The sequence below is a fragment of the Macaca fascicularis genome, chromosome 16, assembly GCF_037993035.2.
Source record: "Macaca fascicularis isolate 582-1 chromosome 16, T2T-MFA8v1.1".
Taxonomy (NCBI): Eukaryota; Metazoa; Chordata; class Mammalia; order Primates; family Cercopithecidae; genus Macaca; species Macaca fascicularis.
Genome location: NC_088390.1, coordinates 3,421,486 through 3,440,989, shown reverse-complemented (window position 1 = coordinate 3,440,989; position 19,504 = coordinate 3,421,486). Strand labels below are relative to the sequence as shown.

The following is a 19,504-nucleotide window of genomic DNA, read 5'->3' as shown; positions in this document are numbered from 1 at the left end:
GCAAAGAGGCAGAGACTCCCACATAATAATAGTGGGACACTTCAATACCCCACTGACAGTATTAGGGAGATCATTGAGGCAGAAAATTAACACAGATATTCAGAATCTGAACTCAACATTGGACCAAATGGATCTAATAGATCTCTGCAGAACTCTCCACCCCAAAAGAACAGAATATACATTCTTCTCATTGCCATGTGGCACGTACTCTAAAATTGACCACATAATTGGACATACAACAATCTCTAGTAAATGCAGTAGAACCAAAATAATACCAAACATACTCTCAGACCACAGAGCAATAAAAATAGAAGACTAAGAAAATCACTCAAAACCATGTGACTCCATGGAAATTAAACAACATGCTTCTGAATGACTTTTGAATAAATAATGAAATCAAGAAGTTGTTTGAAACTAATGAGAACAAAAATACAACAGGCCAAGTGCGGTGACTCATGCCTGAAATCCTAGCACTTTGGGAGGCTGAGGTGGGTGAATCACTAGAGGTCAGGAGTTCGAGACCAGCTTGGCCAACATGAAACCCCATCTCTACTAAAAATTCAAAAAAGTTGCCAGGCATGGTGGTGCGCACCTGTATTCCCAGTTACTCAGGAGGCTGAGGCAGGAGAATCACTTGAACCCAGGAGGCAGAGATTGCAGTGAGCCGAGATCGTGCCACTGCACTCCAGGGTGGGCGATAGAGCAAGATTCAGTCTCAAAAAAAAAAAGATAAAGCATACTAGAATCTCTGGGACACAGCTAAGACAGTGCTAAGAGGAAAATTCATAGCACTACATGCCCACATCTAAAAGTTAGAAAGATCTCAAATTAACAACCTACCATCACAAATGAAAGAATTGGAGAAGCAAGAACGAATCAACCCCCAAACTGGGAGAAGACAAGAAATTACCAAAATCCGAATTGAACTGAAGGAAATTGAAACAAAAAAACCATTCAAAAGATCAATAAAAACAGGAGTTGATTTTTTAAAAAATGAATAAGATAGGCCACTAGCTGGCCTAATAAGGAAGAAAATAGAGAAGATCCAAATAAACACAATTAGAAATGATAAAGGGAATATTACCACTGACCCCACAGAAATAAAAATAACCATCAGAAATTTCTTCAAATACGTCTGTGCAAACAAACTAGAAAACTTAGAAGAGATTGATAGATTCCTGGACAAACTGTCCAAGACCAACAGGAAGAAATTGATGCCCTCAACAGACCAATAACGAGCTCTGAAATTGAGTCAGTAATAAATAGCCTACCAACCAAAAAACAAACACACAAACACACAAACAAACAAACAAGCAAACAAAAAACAAAAAAAAAGGACTTGGACCTGATGGATTCATAGCTGAATTCTACCAGAGGTACAAAGAAGAACTGGTATCATTCCTACTGACACTGTTCCAAAAAATTGAGGATGAGGGACTCCTTTCTAACTTGTTTTATGAGGCTAACATCATCCCATACCAAAACTTGGCAGAGATACAACAGAAAAAGAAAATTTCAGGCCAGTATACTTGATGAACATTGATGCAAAAATCCTCGACAAAATTCTGGCAAACTGAATCTGGCAGCACATCAAAAAGCTTATCCACCATGATCAAGTATGCTTCATCCCTGGGATGCAGAGTTGGCTCAACAAACATAAATCAATAAATGTAATTAATCACATAAACAGAACTAAAGACAAAAACTACATGATTAACTCAATAGATGCAGAAAATACTTTTGAAAAAATTTAACATCCCTTCATGTTAAAAACTCTCAATAAACTAGGTATTGAAGGAACATACCTGAAAATAATAAGAGCCATCTATCACAAACCCACAGCCAACATCGTACTGAACAGGCAAAAGCTGGAAGCATTCCCTTTGAAGACTGGCACAAGACCAGGATGCTGTCTCTCACCACTCCTATTCAACATAGTATTGGAAGTTCTGTACAGGGCAATTAGGCAAGAGAAAGAAGTAAAGGGCATTCGAATAAGAATAGAGGAAGTTAAATCATTCCTGTTTTCAGATGACACGATCCTGTATCTGGAAAACTCCATAGTCTTGGCCCACAAGCATCTTAATCTGAAAAACAACTTCAGTAAAGTCTCAGGATACAAAATTAATGTGCAAAAATCACTAGCATTCCTATACACCAACAACAGTCAAACTGAGAACCAAATCAGGAATGCATGCCCATTCACAATTGCCACAAAAATAACAATATATCTAGGAATACAGCTAACTAGCTAGGTGAAAGACCTCTACAAGGATAACTACAATACACTCCTCAAAGAAATCAGAGACAACTCAAATGGAAAAACATTCCATGCTAATGGATAGGAAGAATCAATATCATTAAAATGCCCTTACTGCCCAAAGCAATGTATAGATTCAGTGTTATTCCTATTAAACTACCATTGAAATTCTTCATAGAATTAGAGAAAACTATTTTAAAATTCATACAGAGCCAAAAAACAGCCTGAATAGCCAAGGCAATCCTAATCAAAAAGAACAAAGCTGAAGACATCACGCTACCTGACTTCAAACTATATTCAAACTATACTACAGGGCTATAGTAACCAAAACAGCATGGCACTGGTACAAAAACAGACACATAGACCAATGGAACAGAATAAAGAACCCAGAAATAAGACCACACACCTACAACTATCTGATCTTTGATAGATAGAAACCTGACAAAAACAAGCAATGGGGAAAGGATTCCCTATTCAATAAATTGTGCTGGGATAACTAGAGAGCCATATGCAGAAGACTGAAACTGGACTCCTTCCTTATACCAAATACAAAAATGAACTCACTACTCTTTTTAAACCTTGTACTAGGCAGTGAGAAAGGGCAATAAAAAGAACTAAAATGTATACATATTGGAAAGTAAGAAATTAAACCATCTCTATTCATGTTTATACAGAATCCCCAAAATTATCTAAAAAAGGATTCTGGAACTAGTAATCAAGTTTAGTAAATCCATAGGGTATAAGGTCAACATATTAAGTTTTAATTCTGTATATAAATATATACATGATATTAATATATTAAAATTATATTTATATCAAATAACAATGAACACATAGAAGTTGAAAAAAGTACTCTTTACGTAGCACCATATTATTAAATAAGTATAACTCTTACAAAATATGTGTAAGATCTATGACATGAAAACTGCAACACTGGTTATGGAAATCAAAAACTTAAGAAATGGGTAGATACCCAACCTCAAACTATACTACAAGCCTGCAACAACCAAAACAGCATGGTACTGGTACAAAAACAGACACACAGACTGATAGAGCAGAATGGAGAACTCAGAAATAAGACTGCACACCTACAACCATCTGACTTTCTAAAGTTTTGGCAAAAACAAGCAATGGGGAAAGGATTCCTTATTTAATAAATGGTGTTGGGAGAACTGGCCAGCCATATTCAGAAAATTGAAACTGGATCCCTTACATCTTATACAAAAACTAACTCAAGATGGCTTAAACCCAAAACTATAAAAACCCTGGAAGAAAATCTAGGACATGGGCACAGGCAAAGATTTCATAATGAAAATGTCAAAAGTAATTGCAACAAAAGCAAAAAATGGCAAATGGGATCTAATTAAACTAAAAAGCTTTTGCACAGCAAAAGAAACTATCATCAGAGCAAACAGACAACCTATAGAATGGGAGAAAACTTTTGCAATCTCTCCTTCTGACAAAAGTCTAATATCTAGAGTCTACAAGGAACTTAAACAAATTTACAAGAAAAAAACCCCATTAAAAAGTGGGCAAAGGACATGAACAGACACTTCTCAAAAGAAGACATACATGTGGTCAACAAACATACGAAAAAAAGTTCAACATCGCTGATCATTAGAGAAAGCAAATTAAACCACAATGAGATACCATCTCATGCCAGTCAGAATGGCAGTTATTAAAAAGTCATGAAACAACAGATACTGGTGAGGCTGCAGAGTGAAAGGAATGCTTTTACGCTGTTGGTGGGGATGAAATTAGTTCAACCATTGTGGAAGACAGTGTGGCAATTCCTCAAAGACCTAAAAACAGAAATACCATTTGACCCAGCAATCCCATTACTGGGTATATACCCAAAGGAATATAAATCATTCTATTATAAAGATACACAAATGTGAGTATGTTCATTGCATCACTATTCACAACAGCAAAGACATGGAATCAACCCAAATGCTCATCAATTATAGACTGAATAAAGAAAATGTGGTACATATACACCATGGAATACTATGCAGCCATACAAAGAAATGAGATCATGTCATTTGCAGGCACATGGATGGAGCTGGAAGCCATTATCCTCAGCAAACTAACGCAGGAACAGAAAACCAAACACTGCATGTTCTAACTTGTAAGTGGTAGCTGAACAATGAAAACATGTGGACACAGGCAGGGGAACAACATACATTGGGGCCTATTGGGGGTGGGATGAAGGGAGGCAGAGCATCAGGAAAAATAGCTAATGCATGCTGGGCTTAATACCTAGGTGATGGGTTGATATGTGCAGCAAACCACCATGGCACACATTTACCTATGTAACAAACTTGCATATCCTGTACACGTACCCCAGAACTTAAATAAAAAGAAATGGGTAGATACAATATTTTTACAGATTGGAAGACTTAACACTCTTAAGATGTTGACTCTTCAGCAACTGATCTGGAGCGTTAACAAAATTCTAATAAAAATTCTAACAGAAAATTTTGTGCATGATTTGACAATCTGATTATAAAATTTATGTGTAAAGACAAATACACCCAAAATCAATTTTGAAAGAGGAGAACAATGTAGAAAGACTAACATTGTCTCGTTTCCAAATTAACTATTAAGTTATAATAATGAGGAAAGTGTAGTATTAGACAAAGGATAGAAATATAGATCAGTATTGAGGGTATATAATACCATAAGGAGTTCAGAAATAGATCTACTCATGTATCATTCACTGATTTTTGACAAAGGTACGGAGGCAATTCAGTGAAGATGAGTCTTCAACAAACGGTGCTGGAAAAATTGGGTTTCCATATACAAAAGGAATAAAAATGGAACCTCGATTTACATCTAACACTCTACAACGAGTTCAAAGTGGATCACAGGCCTTCATATTTGTGTGAGTGCTAAAGATTCACCATGACATCTGTGGGGTCGTACAAGTCCCAGAGAACGAGGCAAGGAGGATATGCAGCAGCAAGGAGGTGAGGTGCTTCAGTTGCATCCACTAAAGCTAGCTGAAGCCATCGCAGAACTGGTTCCTTCAGCTGTGGCTGAAATACCAGACGAGGCTAAGAGAACCTAAAATAGTGCATCGTTTAAGTGTCTCCTATAGATCTCAAGGGATGCGTTCTTCTACCAAGGGATGTAACAATGGCTTCGCTGAATTGGAGGTTAAGCCTACCACCCAGTCATTTTTCAGTACTCATGTAAGCCAATATACAAAGAGTAGGGTTGTCATTCTGCCTAGTGTGATTGATATTGATTACCAGGGGAAAACTTAGTTGTTCTACACAAGTGGAGAAGAGAGAGCCATGTCTAAAATCCTGGAGAATTATTTGGTTGCCACTTAGTATTACCATGCCCATCAATAAAGGTTAATAAAAGCTATAACAACTTGGTTTATGGGATGCAGATTTCCTAGGGATGAAAGCTCGCACTGTTACCACTGTGTAGAGAATGTCACCCAGCTGATAATGGCCAAAAGAAAGGGGAACGTAGAATGGATAGTGGAAGAAAAAAATACAAATGTCCACTGTGGTCTTGTGAGCAATTGTAGGGATGGGAAGAACATGGCATTAGGAGGTAATCTGACATAGATGGCGAGCGGTTAGCACGATGGTGGTGATGAGTGCTGTCAAGTTTTCCTAGAGAGATAAGGAGATAAAAGTAACTGAACGGGTGGGAATTTGGTTTTCTTTTTCTATTTTGGCCTGAGGAAGAATTGAGCATGACCTGAGAGAGCTCATTTTTTCTTCTTTTTGTCTCCTTTCTATATATCTGCTTATGTTTGCGTCACAGAAGTCTGATCCTGGGGTATTTTTATGGGAAGTTGAGTTTTACTGAGAGACTACCACCTGGATATCTTTACAAAGCGTGTATCTTTCATAGAGGTTACTCTGCTTAAAGACCATTGTCTGCATAGTATTCCATGGTGTATATGTGCCACGTTTTCTTAATCCAGTCTGTCAACGATGGACATTTGGGTTGGTTCCAAGTCTTTGCTATTGTGAATAGTGCCGCAATAAACATACATGTGCATGTCTTTATGGCAGCATGATTTATAATCCTTTGGGTATATCCCCAGTAATGGGATGGCTGGGTCAAATGGTATTTCTAGTTCTAGATCCTTGAGGAATCGCCACACTGTCTTCCACAATTCACTTCCTTTGTAGAGACATGGATGCAGCTGGAAACCATCATTCTCAGCAAACTATCACAAGAACAGAAAACCAAACATCGCATGTTCTCACTCATAGGTGGGAATTGAACAATGAGAACACTTGGACACAGGGTGGGGAAACATCACACAGCAGGGCCTGTCATGGGGTGGGGGGAGGGGTGAGGGATAGCATTAGGAGATATACCTAGTGTAAACGACGAGTTAATGGGTGCAGCACACCAACATGGCACATGTATACATATGTAACAAACCTGCACGTTGTGCACATGTACCCTAGAACTTAAAGTATAATAAAAAATAAAATAAATAAATAAATATAGAAGGTAACAGTATAGCACTTTTTATCACCTGAGATATACACCCAGAAAATCTAAATCTCCAATCAAATGAAGTTCTTGCTTTCTTCATCAAAAAAAAAAAAAAAAAAAAAAAAGACCATTGTCTTTTTGTGTCAGCTTATTGTGTAAATGTTGTACATCTAAGATATTTGAGGCCATTCACAGTCTTTTTGGCCATTCTTTTTCATATCCCAAAATGTAGGCTGCAGCCACACAGGACTATTATCCATTTCCTAAGCAGGCAGTGATTAAGCATCCATTCATGAGCTCCATCCTCATGATATCCCTAAATAGAGTCAGGTGCAATCAGTGACTGAATACAGTGACAGATGACATGTACAGTAATTAGTCACTGCTGCAGGAGTCTGAGCAAATTTATTCTAGAGAGGTCCAGGGTAATTACTTTGTCTTTAATGAGTTACTCCGGAATCTAGATTCCTCTGGGATGTAGGGTCCCTGAGGCTCAGGGATGGGTAAAAGGGGAGATGTGAGAAGGAGTGGTCCAGACACAGGGGACGACTACAGAGACTGTTACTTTACATGTCGTAATGGATAAAAGGGAGCAGGATCTCAGGTCAGGACGCTGGAGTTACTGTCAGATGTTGGGTGAGTTGGGCAGAAGGGTGAATGAGCTGATTCTTGGTGTCCTTCCAGCCTGAGGGTCTTGATTTCCCAGGTGTATGATGTTCTGCAGGATATTTTTTCAGTCATAATAACTTTTCTCTTTTCTATGTCTTTGCCTCCCATGACTTTCCAACATTCTAGAAGTATTTTAACTAATGTTTTCCAGTTACAGTCGTTGGTAATGATAGCACTTACACATATTCCTTATTGTGCAATATATCCTCACAAGATCCTATCATTTTGGTATAATGACAGCTCTGTGTGGTGTGCTTTAATGCAGTCATTCTCAAGCCTTGTTTTGTTTTAAAATTATCTGTGAAGCTTTACAGATAATTTTATGGTTCTCCAGAAGTCAGAACCATAAGATAGTCTGTCTGTCTATCTATCTGTCTGTCTATCTGTCTATCTATCTATCTATCTATCTATCTATCTATCTAATCTATGTATCATCTCTAACCTATCTCTCTACCTGTATCTATGTATCGATCTATGTATCGATCTATGTATCTATCTATGTATCTATGTATGTATGTATGTATGTATGTATCTATCTATCTATCTATCTATCTATCTATCTATCTATCTATCTATCATATCTATCCATCTGGCATCTATCACCATCTATCTATATCTACCTCTCTCTCTCTCTAATCTGTCTCTCTACCTCTATCTATCTATTACCTATCTATCATCTATTATCTATCTATATATCTATCTATCATCTGTCTGTCACCTATCATCATCTACTTATCTCTATGTATCTATCCATCTATTTATCTATCATGTATCTATCATTATCTCTCTCTCTACATCTATCTATCTATCTATCTATCTACCTACCTACCTATCTGTATCTATCAAGACACACACACACACACACACACACACACACACACACACACAGATTCTTTTAAGAAATTGGCTCACAAGATTGTGAGCATGGGTAAGTCTGAAATCCACAGAGCAGGTAAGTAGGCTGGAGACCCAAGGAAGAGTTGAAGTTACAGTCTTGAGTCTGAGCAGTCTGAAGGCATAATTCTTTCTTCTTCAGGAGACTGAGACTGTGGTCTTTTCTCTTAAGGCCTTCAACTAATTCTCTGAGGCTTATCACGTAATAGGGGGAGTCTGCTTTACTCAAAGTCTACTGATTTACACGTCAATAATATTACAGAATACCTTTACCACAACATCTAGAACTGGCATTTGACCAAAACTTGGTACCAGAGCCTAGCCAAGTGATAGACTGGATAAAGAAAGCGTGGCACATATATACCATGGAATACTATGCAGCCATAAAAAAGAATGAGTTAATGTCCTTTGCAGGGACATGGGTGAAGCTGGAAACCATCATTCTCAGTAAACTAACACAGGAACAGAAAACCAAACAACCTCATGTTCTCACTCATAAGTGGGAGTTGAACAGTGAGAACACATGGACACAGGGAGGGGAACAAGACACACCAGGGCCTGTCGGGGGGTGGGGGCCAAAGGGAGGGAGACCATTGGGACAAATACCTAATCCACGTGGGGCTTAAAACCTAGATGTCTGGTTGATGGGTGCAGCAAACCACCATGGCCCAGGTATACTTATGTAACAAATCTACAAGTTCTGCACATGTATCCCAGAACTTAAAGTAAAATTAAAAAAAATAAAAATTAACCATCACATGGGATATGGCTACCTGAAGACAAACTCAAAGGAGGGCTTGAGGTTAGAAATTATCCTTCTTCTTTCTGTTTGCCCCCAGATTTATAAAATTATTATCATATTTGTTTTTTCCACACCAATTTCAATGACATGAAGTAGATTTGAGCACCAGAATGTTTGGTTTGGGTCATTTGTATTTGTGAAAAGAGTAGAGTATCTGAGATACCCTAATATTTTTCCCAGGCACAAAATTACATTGGTGAAGTCAGCAACAGAGTGTCAAAATGTAGTGTTAAATTGGTAAAGGTAATGAGTTCTTATTCCAGGAGGATTTAGCAGAAGTAGTTATTCTAATGGGTATTTGCTGCTTTTTAAGTTGGAGGAATGCACATTCCAGCCTGAGAAACAGCCAACAACTATTTAGAAAACATCTGCATTATCCAGGCACCACACCAAGTGCTGTGACTGCCCTGCCGCGGTTATGACATGGCCTTTCATGCATAGCATTTACAGTCTGGTAAGGAAGTCAGCTATCAACAGGGGATCAAAGGCATGGAGTGCTACCGGATGAGTATGAGATGCTGCGGAAACGTAGAAGCAGGTCTCACCTGGTTTATGGAGACACAGGGAAGGTTTAGCTGAGCAACTTACATGTAATAGACCTGAAGGATAAGTGAAAATGAGCCGGATGAAGATGGGGCATAGGGGGGACAGGTGCTAGGTAGGAGGAACAGCAAGTATGAAAGGCTGGAGGCAGGAAATTATGACTTGTAAGTCCAGCATTGCTGAAAAGAGGATGCAAGAGTCATTGTGGGGCCAGATGAGGCTGTGGAGGCAGGTGTGGGTCAGGTAATGAAACATCCTTTGTGCTCTTGAAAGGAATTTTGCCTTTATCTTAAGAAGAATGATAATCCATGAAATATTTAATCAGGAGAGAGGGATGATCAGATTTTCATCTCAGAATGCCACAGAGTAAATGAAGATTGTTGGAAGAGAAGGTTGTTGAAGCACAGGGGCAGGAAGATGAATTGAGAAGCAGTTTCAATAGTCCAGGTAAGATTTCCACCTGGTCTAGGGCAGTGGTAGTTGGGATAAGGAGTGTATGAATTAGAAAGAGGATGAAGTGCAGAATCTATAGGACTTGCTAGATTGGATGTTGACTGTGAGAGAAATGAATTAATGAAATCAAACCTCAGGCCTCTGACTTGAGCCTGGAATCCATTCACTAAACATGAGAGAGTGGAGGAGGATGGAGTTAGAAGAGGAACAGGGTGAGATCAGAATTGCATTTAGGATCTGTTGAGCCGAAGATGCCTGTGATCCACGCAAGAGATGATAATTATTGAGACTCAGGATACCAAGTTCTGTATACTAGAGAATGCTACATCTGAACACCTGAGTTTTTTGTTTGTTGTTTTTTTTGACAGTCTTACTCTGTCACCCAGGTTGGAGTGCAATGACACAAACTTAGCTCACTGCAACCTCCACCGCCCAGGTTCAAGCAATTCTCCTGCCTCAGCCTCCTGAGTAGCTGAATTACAAGTGCCCACCACCACACCAGGCTAATTTTTGTATTTTTAGTAGAGACGAAGTTTCACCAGGTTGGCCAGGCTGGTCTTGAACTCCTGGCCTCAGGTGATCCACGTGCCTCGGCCTCCCAAAGTGCTGGGATTACAGGTGTGAGCTACTGCGTCCAGTCTATACCTGAGTTTTAAATGGCAATTAAAGCCATTGGAGTAGATGTGTTTTTATTGGGCATTATGCAGAATTATTAAAAAAAATGAAGTTTGGAAAACTCCCTGAGGAATATCAACATGTAAGATACTGACAGAGGAAGAGCCAACTGCAGTTACCGGCCAGGCAGGTAAGAGAGAAACCAACACATTTTATGTTTCAGAAGTAAATAGATGAGTATTTTAGAAAGGATGGAATATTGTTACATGTTAAAGATAAATGAAGAGAAAAAAGATAAAGTTAAATAAGTCATTTCTGATTATAGCGTTTCTTATTATAAATATTCGTGGTATAGAGATGATAATTATTTTAATATCAGTTAAATAAAGAATTTTTGCAAAACGCCGAACAGACCAAGTGTCACACAAATATCTCCATTATAAAATTCAGATTTTTAAAGGACAGTATTGTTTTCCCTTAAAGATACTGGAGACAGAGCATGATGGGGCGAAATCAAACCAGCATCTCAGAGTTCCTGCTCCTGGGCCTGCCCATCCAGCCAGAGCAGCAAAACCTGTTCTATGCCCTGTTCTTGGCCATGTATCTTACCACCCTCCTGGGGAACCTCCTCATCATTGTCCTCATTCGACTGGACTCCCAGCTCCACACGCCTATGTATTTGTTTCTCAGCAACTTGTCCTTCTCTGACCTCTGCTTCTCTTCCGTGACCATTCCCAAGTTGTTACAGAACATGCAGAACCAAGACCCATCCATCCCCTATGCGGACTGCCTGGCCCAAATGTACTTCTTCCTGTTTTTTGGAGACCTGGAGAGCTTCCTCCTTGTGGCCATGGCCTATGACCGCTATGTGGCCATCTGCTTCCCCCTGCACTACACCGCCATCATGAGCCCCATGCTCTGTCTCGCCCTGGTGGCGCTGTCCTGGGTACTGACCACCTTCCATGCCATGTTACACACTTTACTCATGGCCAGGTTGTGTTTTTGTGCAGACAATGTGGTCCCCCACTTTTTCTGTGATATGTCTGCTCTGCTGAAGCTGGCCTGCTCTGACACTCGAGTTAATGAATTGGTGATATTTATCACGGGAGGGCTGATTCTTGTCATCCCATTCCTACTCATCCTTGGGTCCTATGCACGGATTGTCTCCTCCATCCTCAAGGTCCCTTCGTCTAAGGGTATCTGCAAGGCCTTCTCTACTTGTGGCTCCCACCTCTCTGTGGTGTCACTGTTCTATGGGACCGTTATTGGTCTCTACTTCTGCCCATCAGCTAATAGTTCTACTCTAAAGGAGACTGTCATGGCTATGATGTACACTGTGGTGACCCCCATGCTGAACCCCTTCATCTACAGCCTGAGGAACAGAGACATGAAGGGAGCCCTGGGCAGAATCATTCATCAAAAGAAAACTTTCTTATCTCTCTGATGATAACACTTGGAGCTATTACATAGTTTATCCAGTAAAATATTGACATTAATATTGGAATATTATTCTAGATTATTTCCTCACCATAAATACTTTTGTTGAAATGGCATCTTGCATAATGTTTCAATATGTAGTGGAGATGAAGTATAGCTGAGTAGTTGAACTAGGGAAGGGGGTCTTGGTGACCTGGCTAAGACTTCCTGTTTGTCTTCCCAAGGTGATCCTGGAAAAACATAGTTTAAGAATGATTGTTTTAGATGGTCTTCGTGCCCCACATTCTTAAATTATCACAGGATTTTGTTATGTTACTCGGTTTTGCTTTGACTGTAGAATCATTTTAATTTATTTTTTTTTAAATTTAAAATTTTTTAGCCGGGCGTGGTGGCTCAAGCCTGTAATCCCAGCACTTTGGGAGGCCGAGACGGGCGAATCATGAGTTCAGGAGATCGAGACCATCCTGGCTAACACGGTGAAACCCCGTCTCTATTAAAATACAAAAAAAATTAGCCGGGCGAGGTGGCCGGCGCCTGTACTCCCAGCTACTCGGGAGGCTGAGACAGGAGAATGGCGTGAACCCGGGAGGCGGAGCTTGCAGTGAGCTGAGATCCGGCCACTGCACTCCAGCCTGGGCGACAGAGCGAGACTCCGTCTCAAAAAAAAAAAAAAAAAAAAATTGTTTTTATTTATTTTTATTTTCTATTTCAGACAGGGTCTCACTCTGTTGCCCAGGCTGGAGTGCAGTGGCACAATCACGGCTCACTGTAGCCTCAACCTTCTGGACTCAAGGGACTCTCCTGCTTCAGCCTCCCAAGTAGCTAGGACTACAGGCATGCACCACTATACCCAGCTAATTTTTAAGATTTTTTTTTTTTTTTGTAGAGATGAGGTCTCCCTATGTTTTTCAGGCTGGTCTTGAATTCCTGGCCTCAAGTGATCCTCCCGCCTTGGCCGTTCAAAGTGCTGGGATTACAGGCATGAGGCACCATGCCTGGCTTGTGGAATTATTTATTTATTTATTATTTATTTATTTATGAGACTGAGTCTTGCTCTGTCACCCAGGCTAGACTACAATGGTATGATCTTGGCTCACTGCAACCTCCGCCTCCTGGGTTCAAGTGATCCTCCTGCCTCAGCCTCCCAAGTAGCTGGGATTACAGGCATGTGCCACCATGTCCGGCTAATTTTTGTATTTTTAGTAGAGATGGGGTTTCACCATGTTGGCCAGGCTGGTCTCGAACTCCTGACCACAAGTGATCCGCCCATCTCAGCCTCCCAAAGTGCTAGGATTACAGGTGTGAGTCACCGTGCCCAGGCTTTTTCAAGTTTTTTTCCTGGTTAACACTAAAGCTGAACATCTTCTTATATTGTTTATTCTTTATGAATTTTCTGTTAATATTCTTTGTACACTTTTATTCAGGTGTGTTTTATTTTTATTAGATTATAGGAGCTCTTTGTATATTTTAAATTTCAATCTTGTGTTTATTAGATGTGTTATAGCCTGTTACTTCTTTTTCAAATTTCTGTTATCTTTTGTCCCAAAAAACTTTCCTATTTCTATCTGGTCAAATATGTCAACCTTTTTATAGAGCTTCTGCGTTTTGCATAAATTATAAATATTATTTTATATTACAGTATTCTATAGATTGTAATTTAAGTTTAGCTTTTTAAACCATCTAAAATATAATTTTACTTGTACTGCAAAATTTTCATTTAATATTTTCCCATGTCAATTTCCCCGGTAGTATATCCTTTCTCCCATTGATTTTCTTAATCACAAAACAAATCCTCACATACACAGGACTATTTTTAATGTTCTTTTCACTCAATTGATCTTTTTTGTCAATTCCTGTTCCTGAATAAATAGATGCTGTTTTAATTATTGGGTTTTTTCAAGTATGTATTGATACTTGGTAGACAAACAACCAAGTTATGGTTCCTATTTTTCAAATATTTTTTATAAATTTTACCTTTTTTGTCTTTCAAGAGAACTTGAGAATAAACTTGTCCATCTCCACAAAAATAATTCCATTGGGAATTTTGTTTGGATTGCACTGAATGTATTTGAGTAGATATTACTCAAATTACACTCATAATTATGTTATGTTATATTCATATAAGTGTGACGATTCCTCAAGGATCTAGAACCAGAAATACCACTTGACCCAGCAATCCCATTATTGGGTATATACCCAAAGGATTATAAATCTTTTTAAAACTCTTATCTCTACTTGTGGCATGAGTAAGTTTCCAACATTGGTCAATTTGTATTCTTTTTTATTATTATTATTATTATTTTTAAAAATGAGTCTTGCTCTGTCACCCAGGCTGGAGTGCAATGGCATCATCTTGGCTCACTGCAACCTCCGCCTCCCGGGCTCAACATATAAAATATGTTATGACATATGTTATAAGGCAAGGGTATTATGCATTGCCTTACCCTAAAACAATCTTTTTATCTCTTTTTATTTTTATTTTTATTTTTTGAGACAGTCTCGCTCTGTCACCCAGGCTGGAGTGCAGTGGCGTGATCTCAGCTCACTGCAACCTCTGCCTCCTGGGTTCAAGCGATTCTCCTGCCTCAGCTCCCGAGTAGCTGGGACCACAGATGCCGCCCCCACGCCCGGCTAATTTTTTGTATTTTTAGTAGAGACGGGGTTTCACCATGTTAGCCAGGATGGTCTCGATCTCCTGACCTCGTGATCCGCCCGCCTTGGCCTCCCAGAGTGCTGGGATTACAGGCGTGAGCCACCGCGCCCAGCTTATCTCCTTTATTATAGCAGTGAATTTTGGTCTCTGTAATGCCGTTTGCCTTAAATTCAACTTTGTTATTAAAAGATAAAGCATGCTATCTGCATTTATTACCATAAGACATATTTTTCTTTATTATTGTTAAATAAAATTTTACATACCATTTTTAATATTATGACTTTTAAATTCTTGAGTTTTTAATTTTGACTAATTCCTTGGTTGGTTAGAGTGCATCAAGTTTACTAACTTTCTATAAGTTAATTTTAAGGCTAAGGCAGGAGAATCGCTTGAACCCAGGAGGCAGAGATTGCAGTGAGCCGAGATTGCACCATTGCACTCCAGCCTGGGAACAGAGCAAGACTCTGTCTCCAAAAAAACAAAAAACCAAAAAAACTTTTACTGCAACATAAGAAAGAGGTAAACAGTAATTAGACACCTATCAATTTTCCTCCAAAACAAAACAAAACAAAAATGTAAACAGAACAATAACTCTGCCTATACTCATACAGCTTCTCCAATCATGTTAGAAGGATCTCACATTCAATGATCAAGAAATTTTAAAATAGCAGTCATTATTTTTATTTTAAGAAAAAGTTCCCTTTCTCTCCTCCCACCCCAAGTAGTTAACATGAAATAATAGGCTTCCTTACACATGAATTTTATACTCATTTTTGAAGCGGCAACAATTAACAATAATTTGGCATTTCTGTCTAGAGTTGCTACTTTTTTTTTTTTTTAATTTCACAAAGCCATTATCCAGTGTTGCCATGAAACAGAGACTGTAAATTCTAGATAGCTGAGATTCTTTCTGAAACCAATGTTAAGTCAAGGAAATATAAAGCAGGGCATTACACTACGTTTCTGGGTCTGGTACTAACAAGACTGAAACCTAGGAAAAATTACCTGCTGTTTTACAGAAGAAATAAAGACCTGCAAAACCTGATGTTTGGTTGTATAATATTTTATACCCTGTATGGAGTTGTGGCATCTGCTAACTGAAGAGACATGCAGTGTATTTATCCGTGCCCGATATCCTACATCCGTCCTTCCCCACCCTCAACAATCTGCCTCCTTATACCAAGTATTGTGGATACGAGCCCAACTCATCCCAGACAATCCAGTGGACAAGTGAGTGTAACAGACTGGTGTGAAGTGTGAGATGCAGAAAAGTCCCTTTCAGTCTTCATCAAAGTTCTACTGTAGAAGAAAACTGGCCGCCAAATTCTCATTCTTCTCACAAGCAAAATATGCTTGTATCACAAATCCTTCAGGAAATCCTAACGCCCTTAACCTTTCTCTAGCTTCTTTTTCCCAAGGCATTACCTGAATGTAGTTCACGTGACTCTGGCAGGTTCTGCAATTTCTCCGCTGCCACCGCCACCACTTCCTCCTGGAACATTGACTTCTTTGTTTTCAATGAAAGGAATTTTAATTTTTAAATTCTTTATTATTTTAATTTTTCCTTAAGGTATTGGGGTACAGGTAGTACTTGGTTACATGAGTACGTTCTTCAGTGGTGATTTGTGAGATTTTGATGCACTCATCACCCGAGCAGTATACACTGCACCTTATTTGTAGTCTTTTATCCCTCACCCCCCCAACCTCCCCGAGTCCCCAAATTCCATAGTATCATTCTTAAGCCTTTGCGTCCTCATAGGTTAGCTCCTACTTATGAGTGAGAACATATGATGTTTGGTTTTCCATTCCTGAGTTATTTCCCTTAGAATAATAGCCTCCAATCTCATCCAGTCACTGCAAATACTAATTCATTCCTTTTTACGGCTGTGCAAAATTCCACGATTTTGCAATTGTGAATTGTGCTGCTATAAACATGCGCGTGCAAGTATCTTTTTTGAATAATGACTTCTTTTCCTCTGGGTAAGATACCTAGGAGTGGGCTTGCTGGATCAAATGGTAGATCTACTTTTAGTTCTTGAAGGACTCTCCACACTGTTTTCCATAACAGCTGTACTAGTTTACATTACCACCAGCAGTGTAGAAGTGAACACCAGCTTCTTGAACTGGTTCGTTTAACATCTGAATACAATGCTTCTGCTGTTGACTAATTTTTGTATTTTTTTTTTAGTAGAGACGGGGTTTCACCATGTTGGCCAGGCTGGTCTCGAACTCCTGACCTCAAGTGATCTGCCAGCCTCAGCCTCCCAAAGTGCTGAACACCAGCTTCTTGAACTGATTCGTTTAACATCTGAATAAAATGCTCCTGGTGTTGGCTAATTTTTGTATTTATTTTTAGTAGAGATGGGGGTTTCACCATAATGGCCAGGCTGGTCTCGAACTCCTGACCTCAAGTGATCTGCCAGCCTCAGCCTCCCAAAGTGCTGAACACCAGCTTCTTGAACTGATTCGTTTAACATCTGAATAAAATGCTCCTGGTGTTGGCTAATTTTTGTATTTATTTTTAGTAGAGATGGGGGTTTCACCATAATGGCCAGGCTGGTCTCGAACTCCTGACCTCAAGTGATCTGCCGGCCTCAGCCTCCCAAAGTGCTGAACACCAGCTTCTTGAACTGGTTCCTTTAACATCCGAATACAATGCTCCTGGTGTTGGCTACTTTGCTGCAGTAACTGAGGATTTTCTGGACCTATCTGTTGTACTCATGCTGGAGGCAGGGAAGGATTCTGTTGAATAATTTTTCTCATCTGTTGAAACTGAGGCTGATTCTGTAAAAATTCCAGGAGGTGTCCTGAAACTGAGGATGATTCTGTAAAAATTCCAGGGGGATGTAGTCGTAGCTGTCATAGTTGCTGCAACTGCAGTCACTGATAAAGACTGAGAAATCCCAGTACTAGCTGCTTGAGGGGGGTCAACCATAGTCTGACTTTCTCCATCTTCAGGGATTCTCCACTGCTCTGTCAGGGTTGTTGAATGTGGCTCTCAGGGCTGCAATTACTTGCTCTCCTTCATAGCCCATTGACATGACTGGAGTTACCATATTCTAAGACTGACCTGTCACAGGTGCACATGTCGCATCTTCAGAAGGGTTTGATGAGAAGAATCTTCCGAAGTCCCGTCAGTGGATGTTGGGCTAGCGGCCACTGGCCTCTCTGCTGGCTTTTCTGCAGCTTTCTCTTGTTTAGTTGCATTAGCAGGTGCAGGTTCAGAAGATGCTGTCGCTGATGCTGGAGTGACGGGCGCAGGTGTGGAACTGGGAACCAAAGCAGGGACAGGGTGGAACGTGAGCCACAGTTGTTGCTGTGGAGGAGGTAATGCACAGTGGAGAAATAATGCACAGTCGAGGAAGTGGTGCACAGTCGAGGAGGTGGTGTACAGTAGGGGAAGTGGTGCACGGCGGAGGAAATACTGCATGGCGGGGCAAGTACTGCACAGCAGAGGAAGTTGTGCACGGCAAGTGAAGTAGTGCACGGCGGAGGAATAATGCACAGTGGAAGAATTAGTCCACGCAGGGGAAGTAGTGCACGGCGGAGGGAGTAGTGCACAGGTAGGAAGTAGTGCACAGGTAGGAAGTAGTGCACAGGTAGGAAGTAGTGCACAGCGGAAAAGTAATGCACAGCAGAAAAGTAGTGCACAGCAGGGGAAGTAGTGCACGGCTGAGGGAGTAGTGCACAGCGGGGGAAGTGGTGCACAGCAGGGGAAGTAGTGCACGGCTGAGGGAGTAGTACACAGCAGGGAAAGTACTGCACAGCGAAGGAAGTGGTGCACAGCGTAGGAAGTAGTGCACAGCGGAAAAGTAATGCACAGCAGGGGAAGTAGTGCACGGCTGAGGGAGTAGTGCACAGCGGGGGGAGTAGTGCACAGCGGGGGAAGTAGTGCACAGCGGGGGAAGTAATGCACAGCAGGGGAAGTAATGCACGGCTGAGGGAGTAGTGCACAGCAGGGAAAGTAGTGCACAGCGGGGGAAGTAGTGCACAGCGGGGGAAGTAGTGCACAGCGGGGGAAGTAATGCACACCAGGGGAAGTAATGCACGGCTGAGGGAGTAGTGCACAGCGAAGGAAGTGGTGCACAGCAGGGGAAGTAATGCACAGCAGGAAAAGTAGTGCACAGCGGAGGAAGTAGTGCACAGCGGCAGAAGTAATGCATAGCGGTGGCAGGTGTAGATTGCTGAGTTTTAGCTGGTGCTGGTGTTGACACCGCTTTGGGTTTTGTCACCATAACCACCACAAAGTTTTTCGGATCAATTTTATATTCTCTGAGAGCAGTATCATCACTGAGCATTGTGCCTGCCTAAATTAATTGTGACCTGCTACAGGAAAGGCATCTTTCCCTTTTTCAGATTCAGTCTTCTCGTTCAGTGCTTTCACCGTCTCCTCGGGGTCGATGTCTATCCAGAAGGTTCACTGCTGGAGGGTCTTCAGGGTGACCTGCCTAGTGCTACTGCCAGCTTGGCTGTGGGGCTGCTGGGTGGGGTCTGGGGCCCGGCGGGGCCTCGGGGTCACCCACGCTTCTCGTATTCTTGGAAGGAAGGCAGTGGGGGTGGGGGCTTGTCACATTCACTCAGCCCAGTGGCCTCTTCTCCAGCCAGGGCCCAGGCCACACCATCTATTTTTGTTTTCTGGATTGGAGGGTAGTCTAGCACTTCTGGGGAAAACGGGCCATTTGTTTTCTAGGCCTCTCCTTTG

General features: G+C 40.8%; 2 protein-coding genes and 1 pseudogene across 2 annotated transcripts in view; 1 reads left to right on the top strand and 2 right to left on the bottom strand.

The window, feature by feature from the left end:
- OR3A3 (olfactory receptor family 3 subfamily A member 3) overlaps positions 1-14,867 on the bottom strand; it is a 31,021-nt gene extending 16,154 nt beyond the window's left edge. The window contains exon 1 of the mRNA XM_065532504.1: positions 14,818-14,867. The gene's annotated coding sequence lies outside the window, so the exon portion shown is untranslated. The remainder of the gene's footprint in view (positions 1-14,817) is intronic.
- Positions 11,212-12,525, top strand: LOC102134251 (olfactory receptor 1E1). Its single transcript, XM_005582501.3, has one exon. It carries the CDS (start codon positions 11,212-11,214, stop codon positions 12,154-12,156), a length of 945 nt encoding a protein of 314 aa, XP_005582558.3. The 3' UTR covers positions 12,157-12,525.
- A 1,213-nt stretch (positions 14,868-16,080) lies between the features above and the next one.
- On the bottom strand, positions 16,081-19,243 carry LOC102132963 (UV excision repair protein RAD23 homolog B-like; annotated as a pseudogene).
- Positions 19,244-19,504: the final 261 nt, after the last annotated feature.

Excerpts from the sequence above, each read along its gene's own strand:
- LOC102134251 (XM_005582501.3), top strand. The coding sequence starts at position 11,212 with ATGATGGGGCGAAATCAAACCAGCATCTCAGAGTTCCTGCTCCTGGGC.